Below are 26737 nucleotides of genomic sequence, written 5' to 3'. Positions count from 1 at the left end.
AGGAGGTGCTTCAAGGGTGCAGGGGGAGGGCCCCACTCAAAGTTGCTTTCACACAGCTAGGATATGGGAAAGTGGACCTATGGGCACTTGTAAAGATAACCTGGTTATCCATTGACACTTGATCAATGTATTGTAATTTTCATAGCAGAGAACACAAATCTGAGTGGTATCGTGCATGATTCCCAGGTAGTAAATTGGTCAGACTTGAATGGCAAGGCTTGATTAAAGAACTTGTGACTCAGCTGATGAATGAACCAGTAGGGAATACATGTTCTCTGGGCTGTGGTTCTCAGCAACTACACTGTAACTTACAAGGGCTGCGGCCAATGCAATTTGACCTAATGTTCTTGGAATGAGTTGCTGGAACATCTGTGACTTCCTTTAGTTTGGTGGAGCTTGGCAAACGTCTTTGCTCCTGAAGTTCCTTCCAGGGGTGCATTAGTATCAGGCAGGAATTTAAGGTTGGAAGGAGTAAGCAGTTTGAGGATTCCACCAATCATCAGAATAGCTCAGGATTTTTGAGCTACAGCCAGTTTTGCTAGATGTGTGATAGGCACATCACAAGGCTAGGTGCAGAAACCCCTCATCCTCTGTCTTGTCATTCACCTTCCTGTGGTTTTCTCCAGCAAGGTTTAATGGAAGTCTTTTCTTCAGAAGCACAAGTAACTGTGCTATCCATCATATGAGCTGGTCACTAGGACTATCGTGTCCAAGCCTTATGTTGCACTGCTGAAAGATGGTGATTCAATAAAGCCGTGATCTATTCTCACAACTCAGCATGTTAGCCTCTGTTATCCCGTCCCTACTCTTCACAGCTGTCACATAAGAACACTGCTGCATCAAGCCAGTGGCCCACCCAGTCCGGCATCCTGTTCTCACAGTGGCCTACCAAGATGCCTATAGGAAGCCCACATGCCAGATCTGAGTGTAAGAGCATTATCACAAACAGCTGATCAATGAAACTTCCATTAAAAAAAATCTGGGACAAAAGAAGATGCTTTATATGAGGTCAGAATATTTATCTTCCGGAGTACTGTCTTTTCTGACTAGCAGTGGCTTTCCAGGTCTTACGCAGGGATCCTTCACCTTCACCTGTGACCTAATCCTTTTAGCTAGAGATGCCAGGGACTGAACCTGGGACCTTCTGTATGGAAAATATGTTCTGTGCCACAGAACTATGGCCCCTCCACTCTGTTTGGATCAGAACCAAAGATTTTACTCAGGCATGAAACAAATAGGAATGCCATGCATGAAAATGGCAGGCTCAGAAGGTTTCTTATAAAAGGCTACTTTTGTCAGAAATTGCCCAGATGATTACTAACAAAGCATGGAAATGAACAGGCCTAATGTCACTAGTAATGGTTTAGTCAATCAGACTTTTTGTTTTTGTTTTAAATAAAACACACACACACGTTTTCACAAGTCTTTGTACAAAGAATATATTATTTAAAAAACTGTACTTAATAAACATAATAAATTAGCAAAACAATTATTTCATAAGTATAAAAGGCAACAAAGTACACAATACTTTAGATTTCTTTCAACGAAGTTCTTCCTGCGTTGCAGCTAAAAAAATTATGCTTAAAGAGGATACACTGAAATAAATGGACTTGAGTTAATCATGTCCATTTAGTTCAATGGATGGACTCTGTTTGACCTAGCTAGATCTAACCCCTGACTCTTTCCATGCAATATTCTAAATATATAAGAAGGTGTTGTTTTTAATCAAATTAAATTCTAAACAAAGGGGTAATAAAGAAAGCAAAGTTTTGTTGTTGTTGTTTCTTTTAAGTAAATCAGGCTAGGGAAGTTGCTGGCTTTCTTTTCTGGCTACAGCTCTTTGCACTAAATTGAATGCTGCCCTAGAGGTCCCCAGATCTTGTTACTTTTGGGGAATTTAACTACAGTATAGCCACTTGTTACTATGCTGACTATTAAAGGTTATTTTGCAAGTTTCACTACATTCCTCCAATTATTCTCTACTTCAATACCGTGTTTCTCATATTTTAAGACGTCCCTATAAAATAAGCCATGGCACGATTTTCAGAAGGCAAAAAAATATAAGGCATCCCCCCAAAATAAGACATGCTGGTATGGCAGGGCACTCCGCGCCAAGTCCCGACCCAGCGGGACCCGGCAAGGGCAGCAGCGCGCGCTTTGCCGAGCCCCGACTGAGCGGGAACCAGCAAAGCCGTTTGCTCTCCATGCACTGAGCAGTGGCCCTCTCCCTATCTTCCTTCCACCTCAGTCTCTTTAACTTCTCTTTGTTTCCTTCTCGATTTTCCCCCTCTTCCCGCTCCCGTCCTTCCCTCCCGGCAGCGAACTCAGGCCGCCGCCAGAGCTAGAAAAGGGGGTGTATGCGCCTTCCCCGTCGCGCGGAACTACATCCCCATCAGCCCCCGGGCTTCCCTCTTCCTGAGTGTCAGTTTCACGCTGCAGGCAGGGAATTTAAAACAAAAGAGACTTCTCTCGCTCTTCCTCCGCCCCTCTCCTGCTGTTGCCGCGATCGACTCGTCCTGCTCCTTGCCGGGACTCAGGCGCTCCCTTCACTGTGCTTTTTGCTGGCTTCTTCGCGCGCGCGGGGGTGTGTGACTTGGGGGCTTTTCCATCCCGCCGGATTTTCCCCGCTCCTGCTTTTTTTTTTTGCTGTCGGCTCCCCCCCCCCCAAATAGCTCTCTCTTTCTCTCCATCTCCACACCCACTTCGGCGGCCAGGCGGGGTCTGCGCGACAGCACAGCAAGAGCATTTTAAAAAGAAAAAGGGGAAAGAGAAGGGGATCTTTGTGTGCCCAAGAGACACACTGGGCAGAAGGGATCAGGTTACAGCCAAGGAACCTTTGCCGGCTCCCGCACGCTTTGCCGAGCTCCAACGGAGCGGGAACCAGCAAAGGCAGCAGCCCGCCGCCGGCTTGGAGCTCGAGCCGGCAAAGGCAGCAGCGCGCGCTTTGCCGAGCTCCAAGCCGGCGGCGGGCTGCTGCCTTTGCTGGTTCCCGCTCCGTTGGAACTCGGCAAAGCACGCACTGCTGCCTTTGCCGGCTCGAGCTCCAAGTCGGCGGCGGGCTGCTGTCTTTGCTGGTTCCCGCTCAGTTGGGGCTCGGCAAAAAATAAGACACCCCCGAAAATAAGCCATAGGCTTATTTTCTTGAGTAAAAAAGAATATAAGACATGTCTTAAAATATGAGAAACACGGTAGTTCACACATGCTATGACAGACGAATGTAGTAAAACCTGCAAAGCAATCTTCTGTTGGGTAGCCGAGGTGCAAAATCGTCTTTATTGCCTATTTTAAACAAGAATCCAGTCGTACCTTGGGAGTTGAACAGAATCTGTTCCGGAAGTCCATTCGACTTCCAAAACGTTCAAAAACCAAAACACAGCTTCTGATTGGCTGCACAAAGCTCCTACAGCCAATCGGAAGCTCCATCAGACATTTGGCTTCCAAAAATAGTTCGCAAACCGGAACACTCACTTCCAGGTTTGCGGTGTTCAGGAGCCAAAACGTTCAAGAACTCAGCTGTTCGAAAACCAAGGTACGGCTGTATAGACTTACAGTGTAATCCTATGCGAGTTTACTCAGAAGTAAGTCCTATTGTTTCCAATGGGCCTTACATCCTATTGCGTTTTCAACTGCTGTTGGTTATATGCACATTTTTTCTCAATGCATGTTACGGTTTTTAAAATAAACCCCCCAACATTATTATAAAAATAACAGATATACTGTTTTCTATTTTACAAATAAACAAATAAACTCCTGTATGAAGTCCAATAGAGAGCATATTTCATCCTGTACAACTCATATACATGCAAGGCTTTTATTTACAGAAACAAAAAATGTGCTTAATGTAGCTAATTGCATAACCATTCTCCATTTATTTCAGTTACTTCTTTCACTGGGAACCAGCTGGCTGCTTAATTTCATCAGCAATTTTACAACAAGTCCCGCCTGCAAACAGAAAAAAACAAATCAGGGTTTCCCAAACAGCAGTCATATGACATATTCTATCCAGTATTTTGTGAATGGAAGCCCACTTGTGCAAGTGGGCATCCCTGCCCCTCTTCCCCACTCCAGTTCTCTGCATCCCAAAAAACATCTACTGGAGGTTGGGAAACTTTCGGGAAATTCCATGGGAGCTGCAGTGAGAATAACTCAAAGGATTGTTTTTGGAATTACAGCCTTAAATGCTCAGTGCAAAGTCAGAACTTCATGTTTTATGTTACTTTTTAGAGCTGGAAGTAATTATTTTTTATTGGGCTGCATCCAATGTTGTGAGCAGGTCTGCTTGTATAAGGAGGCTTTCTTGTCACTATCTCCACCCTCCACTTACCCTCTTGAGAAACCTGGGGAGTGGCTGGGGAAACCCAGCCAGATGCACAGCATATAAATAAGAAAATTATTATTACTATTATAATCTCTCATGAAGGTCGAGGAACCTAGGACATCATGGGAGTGGGGAATTGCCAAAAACTGGGCAGAAGCAGCTTGTGCAACCTATGCACCTTCTTAATTTGGGATACTTCCCTGTTCTATCTATCAGGAGCGAATTCTTTTGACTACAGTATTTGTGTAAAAATTCATGTCTCTTTGACCTTTACCCTTTTTATAGGAGACACCAGAATCTCATCTTAATTTAATATAGTATAACCTTAATTTAAATATGATGAAAAACCTTAACCTGAGTCCACAGTGCAGGTGGAAAGAATAACTTTAGTTCGAAATCTGCTTTTATAAAATATTAGTCAAATCAGCCTTCCCCAACCTGGTGCCCTCTCAATGTTTTGGACTACAATTGCCACCATCCCCTGCTGGTCTGGGATCATGGAAACTGTAGCACATGGCATCTGAAGGGCACCAGGTTCGGGAAGATGGCCCAAGCTATATTGTGAGACAAGGATAAATAACATTTACAAATAGAGATACTGCTTGTTAAGTGTTGAAAATGCATGCGCCGTGGACTATAAAGACATTGAATATTTTTTTAACAACTGAGTGGTGTTACTTGTTCATCTGCCTAAATCAAGCTAATGTGCAGAACTACTGTGTTTCTTTAAACCAATGCTAGTCCCATCATCAGCATTATTCTCCAATACTAGGTAAAGATAAAGGACCCCTGGACAGTTAAGTCCAGTAAAGGTGACTATGGGATGTGGCACTCATCTTGCTTTTCAGGCTGAGGGAGCCAACGTTTGTCCACAGACAGATTTCTGGGACTTGTGGCCAGCATGATTAAACTGCTACTGGCACACAGAGGAACATGACGAGTGCCAGAGTGCATGGAAATGCCATTTATCTTCCTGCCGCAGCGATACCTATTTATCTACTTGTGGTGGTATGCTTTCAAACTGCTAGGTTGGCAGAAGCTGGGACAGAGCAACAGGAGCTCACCCCACCGTGTGGATTTGAACTGCCAACTGCCCAAGAGGTTCAAGTGCTGTAGACCACAGCGCCAACCACGTCCCCTCTCCCAAACTAACAGCAATTTATATCTGTCCTAAAATGTAATTGTTAGGCATGCACAGCACCAGGGAAAAATTTGGGGTGGGGAGTTGAGGAATGTGTGAAATCAGTAGTTTGCTTACCTGCTTGGTATGGACTATAAAGCTCATTTTGTTTTCCAGACTATGTATTTGAAAACAGCTGTCTCCATCTCCTAGCTGCCACATAAAGCAACCATATCTTAAAGATATGAGCAATGCCTGTCAATATAAAGGAAACAAGCTGAAAAGCCAGCATTATCTATAAATTTGACACAAAATAAAAGTGCTTTCCTCAATAAGCTACACACGTGCTCACTGTCTGACATATTTTGTTCTGAATTACAAAAATAAAAATGAAATACTACTATGTTAAATGGAATAACAATATTATTGACATATGCTGTATGGAATATGCACACTTTATGCATTATGTTCACAGATAGTGGTAAGACTTAAAACTGAAAAACAAAGACTGTACCTTTGTTTCCATATTGAGAAGATGCAATCCTTTGACATTTACACCTACATACACTCTGATGACTTTATGATTGCTTGAGCTTGCTTTTGTGAATACTTGTCCTGTGAAAAAAGCAGCCCCATAGGTAGGAATCTCCCAGCAGGTCTGCAAAAACATGCGCTGCAGGTGATGCATCTCTTTACTCACGCCTTCACTAGTACTGAGATTCTGCAAATACAAGTTGACATACCCACAAAAAGTTGAGATTTTAACTTCTATTTGGATCCAGATTCTTTGCACAGGGTGAAATGCCAGAAATACTTTGCTTAAGGATACTCTGTTATGCAATTCATATGAATACATACAAGATGGAAAGAAACCATGCCATTGACTTCAATAAGAAATTTTGGGGAGGGGGGGGAGATCAGGAAGTTAAATTGCATTTAGCATTTCTGCTAAACCTGGGATCATGCTTTGATTCTCCAAAATAATCCACACACAGTAAGCCAAGGAGAAACCGTAAATACCCCTTAGTTTGTTTGGACAGAAACAAACCCTGAGCCCAGGTTCAGACATAGTGCTATGCCAAACCATAGCTTAGTCCCCCAGCAGCATATGACCAGTGGAGAAGAAGCAATCAATCAGATTTTAGTCGACCATCAGTCAGAAATAAACATTTATCCATACAAAAATTAAAACATCTAAAGGAACTTAAAACTTAAACCGACAATAAGAAGTAGGCTATACATTTAGATTCATGTCAATGCTGTCAATTTTGACTTTACGACGCTTAAGGGCCAGAAAAAGAAATTTGGCCACCAAGGAGGCTGTTGTTCCAGTAAACTTCTTCAGCAGAAACAAGTTCAGCTACAGGGCTAAGTTGGCCTAGGAGTGGAGCTAGAATGGGCAGATCAAAAGAATATGTTCAGTTGACTCGACCAATACCTCTGATTCCAGGACACCTAACCTAGCAGCAGTGAGGAGAAGAAGCAATGCATTCATATTACACCAGAGCTTATTTTAACAATAGTTTAATGTGGCATGCAAAGCTGGTCACCAATAGCAATGACTCAAAAATTAGCAGTTAGACCTCTTTGTCAGCATTTTATTTTTGTTGCCCTAACATTTCCAGAAAATAAAGGGCATTTTAAATTATTAATGGTGAGAGTCAATCTTACTGTATGTAGCCAAAGGCCTTTACAATGGATGACAGAGAATTAAAGGAAAACTTTCATCCAAAATCACACAACGTAGCCTGTAACAGTTTACAATATAAAAAGAAATTAACAACATTCAAATTTACGATCAGAATGTTTTCAGGTTTTCTGGCATTATGTTGCTCAGCATCGTACCTTGTATTCATGAAGTATTCGATTTGTCCAGTGAGGTGCCTTGCTTTTTAATTTGGTGATTGGTACTATAGATTTTAAGTTTTCTTCACTGTAAATAAAAGCCAAACACGTTTAACCACTTTTATAAGATTGAACAGATAAAAAACCAAATCTGTTTGCCTTTATCAACAGTTCATGCATGCAAATAGGCTATAATGCACATTATAGCATTCTTGCTGCTCAGGTGATTGGTTAAGTCACCTTTAACTGTATTGGTCACCTATGTAGAAGCAAGGGTGCCCAGAATCAGCCGACACCGCCAATCATGAAGTAGTCTTTTAGACTCTCTTATCTGAATATCTTCATTTAAAACAAAAAGCATATCAATATTTTAAAATCCACTCACTTTAGGAAGCCTTGCTTGTGCTTTTTACTTTCATAATTTCCATAGACTATTTGCAGCAGCAGACTTGCAAGTGTTATCAGCTTGGCATCAGGTGACGTATAGAAACCCTTTAATAAATTGTACCTGGCCTCATCAAATAGGATAAGAATAGCCAGTGGATCCTCAGTCTATGGGCACAGAAAATAAAATGTGTCTATATTAAAATTTTAAACATCATTAGTTCTTATTTTATTTGCTCAGTAGCAAAGCAATTCATGTAGTTATTTAAATTTTAAGCTCAAGTCGGTTACTTAAAACAAAATAAATTTAAAATAATGTTTAAAAGCTTGATTAAAAATGCTACATCACAGCTTAGATCTAGCTGCCCACTTAACAACAACAACAACAACCTTATTATTTATACCCCGTCCACCTGGCTGGGTTTCCCCTGCCACTCTATTTATCATAGCCTTCAGATGTTGTTGGACTACAGCTCCCATCACTCCCAGCCAGCATGGTCAGCAGTTGGGGATGATGGGAGTTGTAGTCCAGCAACATATGGAGAGTATCACGTAGGCTTCCCTTGGCCAAGCTGTATTATCTGGAGAAATCAGAAGAACAAACTAAGTGAAATCATTATACTGGACTCTGTCTAGAGATTCAGGCATTGGACCTGAATTTGATATAGCAGAACATAAAATGCCAACCTTTTTTTCAAGCTCTAAAGGAAGTCTTACATCCCTCCTCAGGAAAAGCTGTGGGGTTTCCCTTTGAGGATCCAGGTTTGTCAGTTCAGTGAGTATTTCTGTCCAGTCGCGAACGTGCTGCAGAGGCTTGTGATATGGTTTCAGCTGGAGATCTACACAACAAAAGCTCTTTAATTTAAATAAATGCATACAAGACAATGTCTCAGTATGTGTATCAAGTATGTGTGAATGCTATACAGTACTGAGTATGTTTTGAAAGAAGGCAGGATTATAAAAGCAAAATGTCATAAATAGCAATGTTACATATTTCCTATTGTCCTTTGGCATCTGTTGAAGTTCTTTCAACAATCTTACATGGATTACCCCCCGCAGTTGATATCTGTATTGGACTTGAATGGCACGCATACATGTTTTTATACGTGTGATTGCTCCACATGTGTTTTTATTGTATTGTACTACTTTAGGATGTCTCTTGTTATTTATGAGGCACATAAAACAAGTCAACTGAATATGCATGGTACTGTCAGCATCTCTGCCAACCATGCAAATGCAATGTGGTCTACACCAGTTACCAGTGTCCTAGAAAAATGGATACACTTAACAAAAAGTGCAAAAGTCAGCTTTCTGTCAGAAAAGGCAGAAACACTAAGAGCTCAGTCCTTTTGTCAGCTTCAGCTAATATACCAGCTACAATCGTAGCTAGAGGCATAGTTTGCTGCTGGTGTTCAGGTGAACCATTTAAACTATTATAATGCATTATACTTGGATCTGTCTTTAAAAGTAGTTTTGAAACTACAGCTGGTCCAAAAGTTGGGCTGCAAGATTATTACCTAAGACTGAAAGTTTTGATCATATTACGTCACTGCTTTCTCAGTTCACAGGCTCTCAGTTTCTGGGTCCAATTTAAAGTTCTACTCGTAAACTTTGAAGCTCTTAAAGGCTTGGGAGCAGGTCATGTGAAAGACTGCTTTCTTCAGAACTTCTCCAGAGATACTGCTCCAAAGGAGGAGGGTGGCTCCTAGGGAGAGAGCATGGACAACCTCCGGCGGGCCAAATTAGGCCTGGAAGGGCCCCTATTTTTTGCCTGAAAGACTGTTCTTCCCCATCTACCCCACACCAGATGTCATCAAGATACCAATTACTTACTAAGATTTTCAGAACAGATCCAAATAGTGAAATACTGTTGTGTCTCTTGAGAAAGACGCATTCCTTCCATTATCTGTTGCACAGTGGTGTTGTTTCCATGTTTCAACTCCACAGAGCGGTATGACCCATCCATTCGATAAATTCGTACCTTCTCATACTAGAGGAAATAAATGAAAACAGGAAATACTGAAACCTTGCCTGGCCCTGGTAACAAGCCAAAATTTGTGGGTGCCAGTACCCTGCCCCCCTCCAAGTGGAAAAAGGGGCAATATGGGTGTCTAAGCATCCCTGAAACGAGACACATGGTCAAGGATGATACACTTCTCCAGGTACAAGCTCAGGAGAAGAGTCAGAGGTCCCCTGTGTCAAGCTCTGCTTCAGAGGCCCATTGCAGCACAGATGACATAGGGAAGCACATTCAAATGGTATGCTGAACTGAAATTTTGAGACTTGCACTATTGCAGGTTGTTCTGCTGCGCAAGAATTTATTCATTATAGAAAGTCCATTGAAATAACTCTGAGGAGAAAATATTTGAGAAGGTCTGTGGTGTTAACAAATTAGATTAAAATGGAAATGATAAATTCTACACAGCAGCATCTTATGTTTATGGGCTTGCCATAACACCATGTCACTACACATGAGATAATTGTAGGTTGCAGAGGGATTGTGCTGTGCAGGTTGGAGACGAGGTCGGGGCAGCACAGACTCACTAGCAAAGCTTGCCCCTGCCACGATACCCATACAGCCTCAACCTCACCACTGCCCTGCCCCATCATGGTAAACGGCAGCAATGCATCTATCAGTAATGCGTCTATCTATGGCACTGCCGCACCACACCAACTGCTCCTGGATAATGCTTCCTTTTGCTTTTTGTTAAAAATATATGTATTGGTTTTTAACAAATACAATAACCATTAAACACTTCCTTTTGCTTTTAAGGACCTTTTTCTAAAATCTGAAAGGTCATTGCATACTTGTTTGTTTGCGGCCTCTTTCAGCAAGTTGGCTGTTTTTGCCCACTCATTTTGTTTGTTCTCTTCACAGACATTCAGTGGGGTTCTTCCTTGTTGATCAGTGATGTGCTACATACAAACAGAAACAATATGAGATTTAAAACACAGCTTTCTAAATGCAACATAGAAACCTGGCTTATGCTGTGTTAGGCCACTGGTCCACCTGGCTCAGAACTGCTTACACAATGACTGGCCGGGGCCACCCAGTGTTTCAGAAGGAAGCCTTTCTTTCAAAGGCTTTCAAAAACCCTGGGACCTTTTGCATGCAAATCATGTGCTCCACTATTAACTACAGCCCCTCAAGTAAAGGCTGCAACATCCACTGCCCCCTTCTTGGAAAGTACCCTTCACTTATCAACTGGCATGACTCCATTTCTGAACTGTGTTTTCCAATCCTACCACCAAAGAAAAGAATCATGCCCATGATTAGGAAATTAAGGTTTAAAAGCACTTCCAGATGCAGTGTTCTGTGGGGTGTTCAATGCTCTGAATTAGAGAGCACCACCTGTCTTAAACATTTTCATGGTACTGTTCAAAGTGCTGACCATGGTGCCAATTCTTCCTAGCGCAAACTGCAATGATAGGAATTACTTCTTTGCAATCGGAATTACTTCTTTGAAGTATTTACTGTTGTGTTTCCTGCTCCACAATACTGTCATTCCTTGGAATGACTTCAAGAAACATCTTAATTTTTTTAAAAAAATCTTTTGCAAATGGAAGTATGAGCCACTGTTCAAAAGCAGAATTTAATTGTATAAGAAACCATGATTGAAATTACAAATATATCTTACTCTATCAATTTCTGGGTGGTTTAGGAGAATCTGTACAATTTCGGCATGCCCACCCCCAGCAGCAAAGTGAAGAGGCGAGCTGAGCTGTCCATTGAGCAAGTTTGGATTGCATTTTCCTTTCTCTAACAACATTCGAGTAGCTTCAACTTTACCATACCTACACAGAGAACAAATACAAATAAAGGTAAGCTTGCATATAGTCTATGAAATGGTTCCAAAGACACATGTAAGAAGCTGCACTTAATTATTTTAGTTCAGTCTAAGTGTCTGAAACACTACCAGCATTCTGGAATAAATTCATGCCCCACAAAAATAATTAGCATTTGCAATTTAAGGAAATTCACTTAGTTATGGGAGAAGTTACTATTCTAAAAGAAATAATTCAATTTTTCCAATAATTAAGAATATATGAGGGTTTCTCCCAAAACATTTTACATACATTTTTAAATTAAATTCTAAGTACATTTTTTGCACAAAGCCTCTCTTACAGCAGTGGTGCATTTCATTAAAGCTGGCCCTAGCCCAGGCACCCCCAAACTTCGGCCCTCCAGATGTTTTGGACTACAATTCCCATCTTCCCCGACCACTGGTCCTGTTAGCTAGGGATCATGGGAGTTGTACGCCAAAACATCTGGAGGGCCACAGTTTGGGGATGCCTGCCCTAGCCACTTAACTGGATTGCCAGTTTCTATAGCATTTGCAAAGTTACCACAAAGTCTGGGTTACCTTTGAGTTGCCAGAACCCACTTTCACACTGACCCAATTTGCACCTAATACTAAGCCAAAAGCCATAGCTTAGCACAAATGAACAAACATGGGTGCTCAGAAGGAGAAACAGGGCCACTTTGCTCCTTCCCTGGTCTTGCTGCTGTAGCACTACTTGCAACTAAGTTATGGTTTGGCATATATCTGAATCTGGACTTGTGGTTTCTCCTGCTCCTAATAAACCACAAGTTATAACCAAGGTTCATATAGTTCATCTAGGAGAGACAACCCACAACCCTGGGTTCAGACATAATACTAAGCCAAACAATAGCTTAGCTGTGGGTAGTACAGACAATGACAGGCCTGGGGGAAGAATGTGACAGTCTCAGCCTTCACTCGTTCATGCTAAACTGTGGTTTGGCTTAACATTACATGCAAGCTGGGCAACTAATGTGCAATAATTATCAGAAATTAGGAAAATGTCCATCTTTTTGATGGGGGCAGTCTATGTGCATGCAGGGAAGACTTCTGAGGGACACCAATACACCAAACTGCGCTTATCCATGAGTTTCAGTGGAATCTAGGCCTTCCACTATAGGAAATGGAGTGGCTTTGTTCCCACCATAAAGTTTGCTCAAGTTCAGCCTGATTAATCTACATGGGGTAAAGGGCAGCCATTCAGTTAAATGTGAAAAGAATAACAAATTCATTTCAGTGGGGGTCCTATGATCCTAGCATGTGCAGTGAGCTTCACATTTTGCCCTTTCCCAAGTCTGTGCTAGACTACACCTGGTTTACTTTGCCCTCTAAAGCTCAGAGACACAGAGAAGTGAGCAAATCCTCAGCTGCGGAGCCACACCCTTCACCCACAGAGCTGCCTTCTGGGTTCTATTTCTTAGCTACATTTGAGCATGACAAAAACTTGAACACACACACGCACACATAAGCATGAAGACACAAACAGATGATTTTAATTATGAACAATTCCCTGTTTTGGAGTTCAATGCAAGAGTACTCTGCTCACCAGCATGCGTAATGGATGGGCGCCCAATGATCACTGTCCAGCTGGTTGACTGAAAAGTTTTCATTGAGAAGTTGACTCAATAACTCAGAATCTCCTTCACAAGCACTGCGATGAAGAGGGAAATCATCAACCCACTGGCGTTCCCTGGGGGGGGGGAGAAAGAAGATGTGATATTTCAGTCATGTTAAGCAACTGCTTCATCAAAAGTATCCTGTTGCTTTGATCTAAAGAGAAAAGGCACGAGACAGTAAAGGAGTTGGTTTTCCTCCCACTAATGCAATGCATCTGCATTTAAAACCTATTTTTACTTTACAGTCTTATTACACTGATGGGATATTTGACTTTTAAGAGCCAACACACTTTGAGGGGAAGTTAAAAGGCTGCTCATAGCTTTGACTGTGGTTGGTGCCACTACCCTCTCCAGCAAGGGACCTGAGATCATTACAGAACCTATGCAAACTTACTTTAAGTGACTGTTACATACCCTAAATATCTAAGAAAAATTGGCAAATTCTGAATGCGCCCACCTCGATATCGGAACTGCAAATGGCAATAAACCAAATGAAGATGGGGAAAGCACCAGGGCCAGATGGACTTACTGCAATTTATTATAAAAAGTTTCAGGATGCACTTATAGAACCACTCAAGGGCACCATTAACAGATTTTTGGTGATGGGAGTAGTTCCAGCTTCATGGAGACATCCATTCATTACTTGGATCCCCAAACAAGACAGCAAATTAAAAAAGACCAAAAATTACAGGCCTATTTCATTATTGAATTATGACTATAAAGTATTTGCTACGATATTGGCTAATAAACTGAAAAGGACTGAGTCAGTCCACAGATACCAGCCCAGGTTTTTACCAGACTGACCAATGAAAGACAATATAAGAAATGTAATTAATTTAATAGAGTACTGTACTTGGAAGTAAGAAATGAAAAACAGGCTGCGCTAATCTTTCTAGATGCGGAAATTATTTATAATGAATTGGGGGGGGGGAATGTTTAAAATTACTTTGTTGGAAATAACCCAGACCAGTGCTTTTTTTCTTTAAAAAATGTTTAGGGGTACTCTCATTTTAACTCAAGAAAATCACCATTTTATAGTTCAAATTGGGGAAAATGAATACAGTAAATGAACAAAAGTACAAAGATTCACAAAATGTTTAGGGGTATGCGTACCCCTGCGTACCCCCAGAAAAAACCACTGACCCAGACAGAAATTCCTAGGTGTCAGAAAAGGTTATTTATGTATGCAACAACTGTGGCCCATGTTTTGTTAGCCCAAAAATGGAAAGTCCAATTAAAGAGGACTGGCTACTTAAGTTGACAGAATATGCAGAACTTGCAGATTAAACATATAGAATAGGAGAGCAAGAAGAACATATATTTAATGAAAAGTGGACAGTGTTTATTGAATATATGGAAAATAACTTTATACAGCTGAAAATGCTGGCAGCACTAAGATAAATTCAACAGGGTACTTAACTTTTGTTGGGTGAGAAACTGCGTAAAATACGCAGGAATGTATATGTAAAATGAACCATGGAAGGAAAAGAAGGGAAGTCACTGGATATTTTAAAGTTTGTAAAATATTTTATTTTGAAATGTAAAATTGGAAGCTTAATAAAAATTACAGTATTATGCAAACTCATGCAAACTTACGAGGGCGTATATTCTACTGAACATAATGGGACTTACTAATAGTAAACATATTTAGGATTGCCCTGATCCACTCTGGAAGTGAATAATGCTTATAAAGTTTTTAAATAAATAAATAAATAAATAGGGGTTTGGACTTCAGGGGGTGATTCTTTTGTAAAAGAAAGAAATGCAAATGAATAAAAATAACACAGTACTTGTCTTCCATGACACTGCTCATGCTGCGTTGCCACTTTTCACGTTTTGGAATCTGTATTTTTGAATAGTCTGGGGCTCCGAGTCCAAAGTATGGATTTATAACCACTTTGTCGACCTGGAAATACCATAAAAAGTGAAGAAGAAAAAGGCTCACCCTAATGAGCATTAAAAATCTAACACTGACATCAAAGCCCTCTTAAACTAATAATGATCTCCTCTTACCCTATTGGTATACTGAAGATCTGAGCCAAATAAAGGGTTGTAGATGCACATGTCTGCCTTCTCAAGTGCCAGCATTTTACTCTTGATTTCCAACGCTGTGTATCCCATATGAAGTGAGCTCTCTTTCTGCCCAGGTTCAACAGAGTATGCAGGGTTTGTGACATTTGTTTTAATCCGCTCCAAGGGAGATGGTCTGAATAAAGCGGGGATTGAATGGGATTGTGAATGCCGTTCTTCTAACCACCTGCAGAACACAACAGGAAAAACTTTTGAGCACTGTTGTTTTTATTGAAGATTAGCAAATAATTAGCACAGCATAACGTAAACACATAAGTAAGCCCTTAGAGAGATACACTGATACAAACACTTAAGAACAAATGCTTAGGACCTGCAACTTTTTTTAAAAAAGTAAAACATGATCTGTCTTGAAATATTATGGTATGCAAAATGCTAAGAACACTTTAAAATATTTAATTATTTAGCATCATTTTCTTTTTATAGACTCAAGGAGTTCTGTTAAAAATGTCTTACTTATCCAAGTAAATTAACATTCTAGCTGTTACTGTAGCAAAGTGAGTACTGGATTCACTGCAGACTCTCATGATGTCTTGTAAGCAGTAGAAAACTGGACATCCAGGACTGTAGGCATATTTTGTATTATCTACAAAGGAGAAGATACTTTTTAAAACAAAAAGGCTGAACAAATCTTGTTTATTCTATTTTGCAATTTTGGCCTGATAACATTACATTTTGTTCTTATATTCCTATGCCCCACAAATTAAAAATTCCCAAGACTGCATTATTACATTCGTCAAAGTACATTATTTTGCTTCTGGAAAAATGCAGTTTTCTCCCAATATTAGTTGCAGTGTAACCTTGTTGAATGATGTTCCAAGAGCATTACGGCCTCAATTCTATTCCCACTTACCTGAGAGTAATCCCCACTGAATTCAATGAGACTTGCATCTGTGAATACATGCATAGGATTGCACTGATAGGCACAGACTGAATATAATTTGTGATTTAATCAGCAGTAAGCAACCCTACTCTGAGGCCTCACAAACACCAGTGCCTGATGCAGCTTGCCAGAACCCTTTCTCTCCCTTTCCCGCTCCTCTCAAAGTAAAATGGTTACACTTGTCTTCAACTGAACTTTTCACATGCCTCCTGATCCTATCACTTACTACATCCTCAACCTCTTTGCCACCTTCAGCGCAACTGACCATCCTCTCTCATCCTCATAAATAAAATGTTTCCCCCCTTTCATTTTGAAAAAGAAGTTCCATGTCTTAAAAGCATTCAAGTGTAGCCCTGAGTGGAACTGGTTGGTGTGAAATCGTAGGATTGCGCGATTCATGTACGTTTTAAAGAAAATGATATTAACATTTGCTAATTATGCCGCTTTAATGTTAACATTTTTATTTTTACCTTTGACTACTGTTGGTACAACAAAAAGGGATGCATCCTTGCCTGCCTTCTCGCCATCAAGAGGGAAAGTCTTCATTAACAGAACTCGTTTTCCTGTATACAATAATAATCCTTTGATAATTAAATGGCTGAAATTATCCTCCTGTTTCCTCATCTGTCTTTCCTGATAACACGCAATGTATTGAAAACTGGATGGCTCAACATGGGAGTTCAATCCAGAACAGTAGAACCACCAGCTGCCATGCTGATCCATCCAGATACATTCTGGGGTACTGTGAGCTCCGGCAATTCTCCTGAATTCTCAAGCTGCAGCCAAGATTAATGTTCACTAGTTTTGGCTGTTATCAATCAAGACCTGTCATTGCTGACATAATAGCAAGGAGTTTGTGATCCAGTGCTTGGGCTGTATCCAACTAATTATACTCAGTGTAAGATCCAGTGAAATCAATGGACCTAAGTTACCCATGTTAATTAATTTTAATGGGCAGGATTCAACTAAACTGTTGCATGCGTGGGACAAGGTCCACATATATAATAGGACTTTCTCGCCCCTCCCCTCATGGTCCTTAAATCTGCTCTGGAGGGTTGGAGAAAACCCCAGAACAGGTTTAGAAGGCTTGGGGGGAGGGGGGGGAAGTCCCACTGCTTGAGATGACTTAGTTTCCTGCACACATACTCCACTGAGTGATACATTGAATTCTATCCCCATAGGTGCACTATGAGTACAACTAACATTGTATTTAACCCTTTGTTAATTGTTAGGCTACAATAGCACACTCTATATGGGGCTGCCTTTGAAGATGGCTTGGAAGCTTCAATTAGTGCAGCCACCCATTTGATTAAGTTTTCCTCTGCTCTTTCCAGGTGTGATTTAAAGCTCCATGTTCGAGCACCCGTTTGTTTGGGGGGGGGGTTTTTTTGCTTCAGAACTTGCCCTGCAAAAACCCACACTTTAAAGCTGAATCGCAGCAAGCATCAATCTGTGGAAAACCCGAACTGACATTTGTTCCAATTCAGCTTTAAAAGAGTGGGTTTTGAGGCAGGGGGGGGGACCACACTCAGACATGGAGCAAGCATTAAAACGTGGGTCTCTGCCTGAAAAGAGTTGGGCAAAAGGTAAGTATGGATGAGCCCTAATAGGAGGGATCTCATTATACCTGTAATATAACAACTGCAGTGACACCCAGTTAGTTTCAAGGCACAGTTTTTTTTAACTTTTAAATGACCTAGGCTCCAGTTGACTGAGTAAGCACCCTTTTCTGTACCTGTCTCCCCATAGTGGGGAGACTTCAAATGAGTGATTGCTCCAACTTTCTCTTCTTCCTGAGAATAGATTGGCACCACAGCTCTTCTTTCAGAACCTCTCCTTTAGCCAGATGAGAACTTTCTTAACTTCAAAAAAGAAGTAAAAAATCTTCATATTCTGACAAGCATTATGGAGAATAATGAAGATTGTTGTTTTAGCTGTACTGACTGTCATTGGTTATCAGGCAGAATATAAATGGGGTTGGGGAGACTGGCCTGGTTATTTTAGAAAGCAGAAACAGCGATCCTTACCTTTAACACCTTGATTTCCTGGTGAAATTGGTTTGGTGGTTTCTATTATATAATCCAAGATCTTTTGGGATATATCGCCACCTCCTTGAATTTTAGTTTCCAGCAACATTTTTCTTCTTTTTTTCTTGTGTCCTTCGATGGGAACTTCAAGCAACAAAATCTGATGAAAAATCAAGGTAAACATTAGTTAATACAAAGATCCGTATTTATTTTGAAAGAAGAATAGCACTGTCAAAACAGAGGCTGCCCTTGCACTCATATACTTAGGATGAGATATACCAATGTGCAAGCTTTACTTTTCAGGCAATGCTATGTTGGCATGAAATGTAGATAAGGTAAAGGGACCCCTGACCATTAGGTCCAGTTGTGACCGACTCTGGGGTTGTGCCGCTCATCTCACTTTATTGGCCGAGGGAGCCAGTGTACAGCTTCCAGGTCATGTGGCCAGCATGACAAAGCCACTTCTGGCGAACCAGAGCAGCACACGGAAACGACGTTTACCTTCCCACTGTAGCGGTACCAATTTATCTACTTGCACGTGCTTTCGAACTGCTAGGTTGGCAGGAATGAAATGTAGATAATGGTCAACAAAAATGTCACTAGCGTCAGACTACTTCCTGAGTTTCTGTCTGTACCTAGGACTAGGATGCTATTCTCACTGATGCTACACCTTAATTTATACGTCCTTTTAAATGTGTTCATGGGAGAAGGGTTAGTGTTTTGTTTTAACTATGTATTTTGTGTTTTTATTTTTATGTTGTGAACCACCCTGTGTTCCTTGGATGTAGTAGACAAATTTTAACAACAACAACAACTTCCTACAATAAAAAACCCTCCCATTTAATGCATTTTCAATGCCTCCTAACAAATAAGAATGATCTTACCTCATATGATTTAGCACGATATTCACGAGAATTCAGGCTTGCAGCATTCTTTGGGCGGATTACAGCTACATATGCTTCAGTTATTACCTCCGGGTTGCCCATGGTTTTTTAATATATCTATTTTAGTGAAAAAATAAACAGAATCCAAAGATTATATCTGAGAAAACAAGTTTTTTTTAAAGGAAACAACCACCACAGATGTTTTCCCCACTTTAAAGTACTGTATGCTAGTAATTTTCTTTCTCTCCCTCTCTATCCTCCCTGAATAAAGAAAGGAAATCTTCATTTTGCTTTGAGCATTTTGAGGACTGTCCTGAAAATTCAAAATAATTTATAATGAAGCCATTGCTTAAATATCTTTGTAGAAATGGAAACAATAAGTATAATTTTAAGTAGCTTACATGAAATGGCAAACAGTGTGACACTAAAAACATGTTCAATAATACCGGTACAACAAGGACAGTATAAGCACAGGCCGGCTGATCAGGAACCACACATGCAATAACCACCTCTGTGTGTGGTTTCTGAGGCTAGATCTGTATTCAGCTTTGAAGGTTTGTAGTTTGCAATGACTGATTAGGATCTGGGTGCACATAGCTTGAGAGATTACATAGCTCTCAGTTTTGACAGTGTCAGTCAGCTGGGGTGCAGGGAGAAGGGACTGAACCAAGACCTCTTTCTCTGTCAGGATATATGGGACAGGAAGAGCTTGGATTCAAACATCCCACTTCAAATAAGTAGTATGCTATCAAAGCTCATAACATTGGCAATCTGTTAGAAGGCCAGGGGCATGAAACACTGTGCTGCACTGTGTTAATCTATTGTTTTTGTTTGCAGATTTTAAATTGGGATCATGTCATGAAACTTAAAATTTCATTGAAATCCAAACAAATAACTTTCATGTAATGTGTGTTTGGTATCAGGATCTAAGCTGAGACTGTTGAGATTTTGAGACTAACTAAAGTGGTAAATTTAAACATTTTTATACAGGATGTAGCATTTCTCGAATCAACAATAAACACTGTCAGTCCAAGTGCAAAACTGTATCTACACCTTAATTTCTAAATCTGCCTTCACCTTTCTCTTTAAGCGAAGATCCCCTCAGTGGAGTTAGTTTTATGGAGGCAAGTTTTGATTTATTGGATATCCCTATGGCATAAACTCCCGAACCACTATCTCATTCAATGCATGTGGCGGGATGACTTCACAAATTTGTGGTCAGGAAAAATTCATGCCAAATTGCTGTCCTATGAGATCTCGCCCACTGAATTGCTCAAACTGGATCTAAATGCGGCAAAAAGGTGTATAAATCAAAGGCTGGATGATGCGGAGCTATACCAAAATTTCTTAGCTGGTGGTGGAGTTTGCTCGCCGTTAAATTTCGGCATAACCCCTATCTACCGTGCTCCGTCCTATTTAACATCACTTACGGCCGCGTCTCACCGATATGCCTTCATTAAAGCTAGGTTTAATGTTTTTCCAACAAACGTGCTGAGACATAGATTTACTCAGGGCCAAGTCTCTTCAATGTGTGCTTGTGAAATTAAAACATCTGAATCTCTACATCATGTTATGTTTATCTGCCCTATGTACAGTTCGGCTCGTGCTAGTATACTAAATTCCATAATCCAGCCTATGGCTGACAAACCAGTTGACCTACAGCTTGCCTGGGTTCTTCAAGATGTGGATCCTCATATTACTCTACAGGTCGCTAAATTCCTAACAGCCGTCCTCTCGTACAAGAGACGGAATGGAATGTTAGCAGATTATTTATAGTTATAATTTTTTTTATAATGACATCTGATATTGATTTTAGCGTAGTGCCTAAATTTTTAATCATTATCTTAAACTGTTCTTTTTAATTGTTAATATTTGTCCTTGTGAGCTGTGAATTGTGTTTTATTATTTGTGGCTTGAACGAGTCCGCTGTTTTATTTGATTTATTTTGTTGTGTTGTGTTTTATGATGGGCGTAAAGCCGAATAAACTTCCTGATGATTTCTCTTTAAGCTGAGAAACTACCTTAAATTTCATGTAGACTTCGTGAAAACATTAAAATCAAAAACTGCAGGTCAAACAGCATCAGGTATTTTTTCATCAACATTAGAAGTGTGAAATTTGTAAAGATTGTATGGTGACAAGCAGTTCAATCCATAGCCCATTTAAGCTGAGCATTAATCCTACACAGAGAAACTTTGGGCACAGTGACCACTAGCCAAAACCAAGCGGCTGCCTGGAGCCCATACATATCCCTAATTCACCTTCTGGGTCTTTATGAGATTAGCAATAAAGGAAGATTAAGTGAGCAAAATGAATCCTATCGCAGGAATGGGAGCGGGGATCTTATGGGAGAGGCAGCACTGAAAATCTATTGCTTGGGGCTGGCCTATGACATTCTGCAGTTGTGGGCAAAGGACAAGATGCTGCCTCCTCCCTGTGCCATATACAGCAGCAGACTGAACTGCCAGTTGATTGTTGCTTCAACATTGGATAGCATCTTCCACAGCAGGGGTCAGCAACCTTTTTCAGCCATGGGCCGATCCACTGTCTCTCAGACCATGTGGTGGGCCAGACTATATTTTGGGGAAAAATATGAATGAATTCCTATGCCTCACAAATAACCCAGAGATGCATTTTAAATAAAAGGACACATTCTACTCATGTAAAAACACACTGATTCCCGGACCGTCCACGGGCCGTATTTAGAAGGCAATTGAGCTGGATCTGGCCCCCAGACCTTAGGTTGCCTACCCCTGTTCTACAGCACTCAGTAGCTGGCTAGTTTAGGAAGGCTAGGATAGCCGGTGTAACATGGACAGCTCTGTCCTCCAACAGAAGGGAATGTGGACTGGCTAACGGAAGACAGCTAAAGGAGTGCCCACCCACTTATGTCCCAGTACCTGCCACCTAAAGCAGTCACCTCGTTCTGCCTAATGGTAGGACTGGCCCTGAGAAAAACAAATGCATAGGTCCAACATACATACACATCTGGCCATACCCTTGTTCTATATGTTAATTATTCTGGGATAATTACCATTCCATGATTTCATGTCACTCCATTGGTAAGAATGCGCTGAAAATATAACCAAATCTCATCCTTTTATCACCTTAATAGTAAATACAACATATCACATTTTTGAATTGCATTAGATTGTTATAAGATGTACATTTTTTGTTTCTTCAGTCTGTAAACCGCCTTGAGTATTGTAAGATAGAAAGATGGTATACAAATTAAAAATGATGATGATGATGTCTGATACTCAGAATTGCTCTGTGAAATAATGACAGTCCTGGTCCCATATTCAGAATCATTACTTTGGAATAATAATAATACTAATTTTATTATTTATACCCCACCCCATCTGGCTGGGTTTCCCCAGATACTCTGGGCAGCTTACAGCACATATAAAAACATAGTAAAACATCAAACATTAAAAAGTTCCCAAAATAATAATAATTCTGATGCCAATGGAAGCCACGCATTGTCAAGAAGAACCATTTAACTTCCTCAATTATGAGTTGGACAGACTGGTAACAGCTGAGTAAGTACCACCAACCTGTGCATGTTTATTTTTAAGTGATTGACATTATTGTATTCATCAGACTCCAATGGTAAAAGATGTGCAGACTGGCACCCCTGTTAAACTGTTGCAGCAAAATAAATAAATGGGTATTGTGGTACATTAAAAGATTTGTTGTGCCATAAGCTTCCACAGAGTATAGCTCTAACCCACAAAAACTTACAGTGCAATAAATTTCCCAATCTGTTAGATTGCCCAATAAACCTTAATTTCCCTGTCCTTTAGACTCTCAAGTACATCAGCTTTGCCTCGACGGTACCTTAAAGCTGCTGCGGGTGTGGGTTCCCATATTTGCATAAATAGCTCAACCTCAGGAAAAAAAAATTGAGACTTCCTGACTATAAGAAGGGTCCAGTCCACCTTTTCATCCTGGGCAGTTTTCCTATGTGCAAGGGTCATTCTGTTTCCTCCCGCAGGAGAGCATTCCAACAGGCAGCCCCTCACCTGCAACCTGAACCCGGTGCGGGGGTCCCTTTACCACGGAACGCAGCCGATAGCTCTCAAGATTCCCCCGGAGGCGAGAGGACTTGCTCCCGAAGTAGATGCGCTGTCGTTTTCTGAGAGCTGACGAATCTGAGGCAGAGAATTACAGTACTTAGCGGCGGGAGAAGGATACGCCGCCAACTCCGAATTGTGGAACGTCGACGTATTTTGGGTGGTGGCGGTGGTGGGGAAACTAGCTTTCCCTTACCGCCACGCAGCCTTGAAAGGGGGTCTCTTCCTCCGGGGAGAAGATGCGCATCGCCGCCCCGCCCCGCCCCGCCCCGGGGTTCCTCTCTCGCTCTCCTCCGGGGCTCCGCCCAGCTTCCCTCCCCCGTGAGCCGGCAGTAGATCCGCTTCCCGTGCGGCTCCGAGCGCCCATGAGTTTCCGGGTCGGAGGCCAGACCGCTTGTTGCCGCCGTTGTGTTGTTGGCCGCCGGAGGAGGAGGAGCACCACCACCACTAGCAGCAGCAACAGCCTTGGCTTTCTCCCTTCTCCTCCTCCTCCTCCTCCGTGTGTCGGCGGTGGAGATGCCGCAGCTGCCACGAGATGCCTGGTCTTGAGATGCAGCCGGGGCCGTGAGGGGAGCGGGCCTCTCGCGAGGTCTTGGAGCGCGAAAGGCTTCTCTGAAGGGGCCTGCGACTGAGACGTGGTGCAGCAGCCGGACGGACGGAGAAGCTTTTCGGGAGAGTTCCGCCGCCGAAGCCGAACAAAGGGGGTTGAGAACGGCGCGCGAGCCGAGAGAAAGGCTTGCCAGCGCTCGCCCTCGCTCGCGCACGCGCACGCGCTCCCCTCTCTCAACGCCACCCGGCTCAGGTCTCGAGCGGGGGGCGCCTTTCCGTACCTCTGAGGGGGAAGAGGGGGTTGAGCGGCCGTTTCTCGCCCCGCTGCCCCTTGTGGGACGGGGACGAGGAGAGGAGCGGGGAAGCGGAGCGGCGCCTTAAGAGGGAAAGGGGCAGCGGATAACTACTCCCAGCCGTCGCCGGGCGGATGGATGGAGGCACCGGCAAGCCGGCGAGGAGTGACCCTGTGAGGAACCGGTGAGTCGGGGGTGTGTATTTATGTTTTCGCGACTCTCTGGGTGCTTATATATAGTCGAATGGCATATATAGCAGTCCAATGGCACCCCAAAAAATAAAAATAAAAAGAGGGTTTCAGTAGGCTTCGGTTTCCCTCTTGCTTTGGTGAGGGTGTATAAAAGGGAGTTGCATGTAACTTGACATCGTCCTTCGGGAAGGGGGTCGAGGGCATCCGCAGAAATGTGCCTTTTGGGATGTGTGGGGCTGTTTTGGGAGAAAGGGGTGGCCGCGCCAAACCCAGTTCAGGCGGTTTGGCTTTGACAAGAGAGCGGAGAGGGGGCGGGGGCTTTCGGACCTTCGTTTTAATACCACCATAATAGCTCTCCATATTTGGAAATCCCGAGTTGTTAATGGTTGGGTGGGTTTGTTGCCTCTTCGCTCATCCTGCCCCAACCCTCTCTTAGTGTATGTTTATGGGTAAGATCGGGTTGTTGTTGGTTGTTTTTGTTTTACATTTTTCATTCAGATTCACCGTTAAGTCCTGCGGTGCCCGGCCCTCCTTTTCAGCACTCTGAAATTATAGGCAGGAGACAGATTTCTGGAGCAAATAGCGCTGAATACAAGGGTGTGGCCGTGTGTGTATAAAAAAGAGAGGAGGAGAGACAGATGCACAAAATTAGATTACACATCCGGGCTTACTACTATGCATTCAGATAGTTTATAACCAGTGAAGGCCACTTAATGTCATCAGCCAGGATCAATTGGCAAAGTTTTTTTCTGGCCTGTACCACTTCATGTAGCTAGTGTGGTTGCGTTTTTGAATGTTTCCCGTGGAGAGAAAGATCCCTGCTTTTAGAAAATTAAACTGGTAGGAAATGGATTCTGACTAGTCTTCTATTTGCTGGGTTTTCCCTCCCACGCTAGAAAGTCATCATGGAGGGGAGGGGCAGTATTCAAACAAACACACACAGCCACAACAGGAAGTGGTACAGGCCAGAAAAATCTTCTTTGTTTAATTCAGTTGATAGTACAAGCAGAATAGAATACAATTTGCAGTCAGGATCACTTGACAATGTAAGGCTTATAATTAACGTGTTAGAGCATAGTCATATGTAACACTAGCATATGTAACAAAAGGCTAGCAGCTGCTTTTCCTAAAAAGAAACAGCATTGGGAGGGGGGTCCGGACCAGTGATGCAGTACCGGTAGATTGGGGGGGGGGGAGGATGAAACATCTTTCCACTGCTTCTATGTTTGAAATCCCTCTTCCAAAGCTGCTTTTCTTTACAACAAGCAGCCACCTGGTTTTTGTTACGGATCTGTGATCTGTGTCATGTGTAGTTAGGACCTTGCTTTTGAAACAATTAGAAGGACTTTGTAATATAATTGGTGATTTTATGAAGCAAGGTACATAGTAAACCTTAGCTAACTTTTATTTATAAGAGAATATACGGTAATTGATTGGACCAGGACTGCTTAGATCTTGGGACAGATTTTTTGGAAGATGTTCCACTTCTGGAAAAGCTGCAGTCTGATTTTAAAATGAAAGCCAAACAATAATTCTGCAGAAAACTAGCTGGTGTGTAAGTAGAGATTTTAGAAGGCATGCACATTCTTTTGAGGTGGAATGTAGTACAGTATTTACTTGAGGAAATGTTGGACATTGCACTGCTTGTACACAGTCAATTAAGCTGGTAGAAAATGTGCAATGCTAGTACTGTAATGCATGTATACAATTCCCTTGAGGATTAAACCACCATGCCCCCCGCAACAACCCTAACCTAGCACCCTTGGACATTCTCTTTGGTGCCCACTAAATCCCTCCCCCATGCCCCCTTTTTTTGGTAAATTTGAGTTTTTTTGTTTGGGAGATGTTGACTGATTTTTTGGCCTGTGTTGTTTGATGGGGGTTGTAGGCATTTTGGCTGGGTCAAGGTTCTTCTCATCAGCAGTTAGTTCATCTTCTGTGAAATGGGATTTTTTGGGTATCTGTGACAATTTCTTAATTTCCACAGTAGCTCCTGGTTCCAGAATGGTTGAACCCCTGGTGTAGCTTCACCATATAGTATATGAAGAAATCACTTGCATTCATCTTGTTTGTTTCCTTTGGCTTCAAAGCAAGTGACTTTGAATTTAAACATTCAATACATTAAAGTAGGACTCTGGAAAACTGTGGCATTCCATATGCTGCTTGATTCCAACTCCTATCAGGCCCAGCCAACACCACCAATAGTCAGGAATGGGTGTTGTACTCCAGCATCTGGAAGGCCACAGAAACTTTAAGCTAAATTTGCTATTGGAAACTTTCCATTTGATATAGGTCAATTGTGTAATGTCTGTCTGCCAGTAGATAAACAACTACTTGCATGCTGTTCTTTTCAAAGTGGAATATTAGTCTACTTTACTTTTTTACAGAGGAATTCATTTTTAGATACTATTTTTTGCTTAATTGTGAATGGTAAAATGTGTAAAATAAATAAATATTTAAAATGAAAATTATCTCATCCTTAATTATTATTGCCTGTTTTAAGATACAGTATTAGATTGTACAGAAAGTGAAAAGTCATTCTATAGTGAATACTTTCTATGCTTGCCCCACAAAAGCCATGTCTTAATCTGTTAGGCTTTAAGATACAACAAGACTCATTGTTTTTACTATAGCAGACTAATA

The 26737-nt window shown here is 41.7% G+C and overlaps 2 protein-coding genes across 12 annotated transcripts in view; one reads left to right on the top strand and one right to left on the bottom strand.

The window, feature by feature from the left end:
• Positions 1–3027: 3027 nt before the first annotated feature.
• Positions 3028–23357, bottom strand: KRIT1 (KRIT1 ankyrin repeat containing). Of its 4 annotated transcripts, none has more exons than XM_060280770.1 (17): positions 23258–23357; positions 18987–23139; positions 18103–18262; positions 16546–16638; positions 15649–15778; positions 15118–15361; positions 14895–15010; positions 13035–13178; positions 11306–11462; positions 10476–10583; positions 9501–9657; positions 8355–8506; positions 7669–7835; positions 7284–7371; positions 5953–6159; positions 5577–5693; positions 3028–3942 (listed from the first exon to the last, which is right to left on the bottom strand). In XM_060280770.1, the coding sequence occupies exons 2-17, from the start codon at positions 19086–19088 to the stop codon at positions 3874–3876; spliced, it is 2211 nt and encodes a 736-aa protein (XP_060136753.1). In that variant the 5' UTR covers positions 19089–23139; positions 23258–23357; the 3' UTR covers positions 3028–3873. The 4 variants fall into 4 exon arrangements, with proteins under 4 accessions (XP_060136753.1, XP_060136751.1, XP_060136752.1 ...); XM_060280768.1 differs by having other exon boundaries at positions 18987–19103; positions 22826–23327; XM_060280769.1 differs by having other exon boundaries at positions 18987–22092; positions 23011–23327.
• A 69-nt stretch (positions 23358–23426) lies between these two features.
• Positions 23427–26737, top strand: part of ANKIB1 (ankyrin repeat and IBR domain containing 1) — a 52512-nt gene continuing 49201 nt past the window's right edge. For 6 of the 8 annotated variants that reach the window (XM_035128977.2, XM_035128975.2, XM_035128976.2 and 3 more), the window contains exon 1: positions 23428–24087. The gene's annotated coding sequence lies outside the window, so the exon portion shown is untranslated. Of the gene's footprint in view, positions 24099–26737 lie in introns of all 8 variants that reach the window. The other 2 variants (XM_035128978.2, XM_035128974.2) reach the window with 2 other exon arrangements.

This window comes from Zootoca vivipara, chromosome 12, assembly GCF_963506605.1.
Source record: "Zootoca vivipara chromosome 12, rZooViv1.1, whole genome shotgun sequence".
Classification (NCBI taxonomy): domain Eukaryota; kingdom Metazoa; phylum Chordata; class Lepidosauria; order Squamata; family Lacertidae; genus Zootoca; species Zootoca vivipara.
The sequence above is the reverse complement of the archived record's forward strand: the minus strand, read 5'-3'. Positions and strand labels throughout refer to the sequence as shown.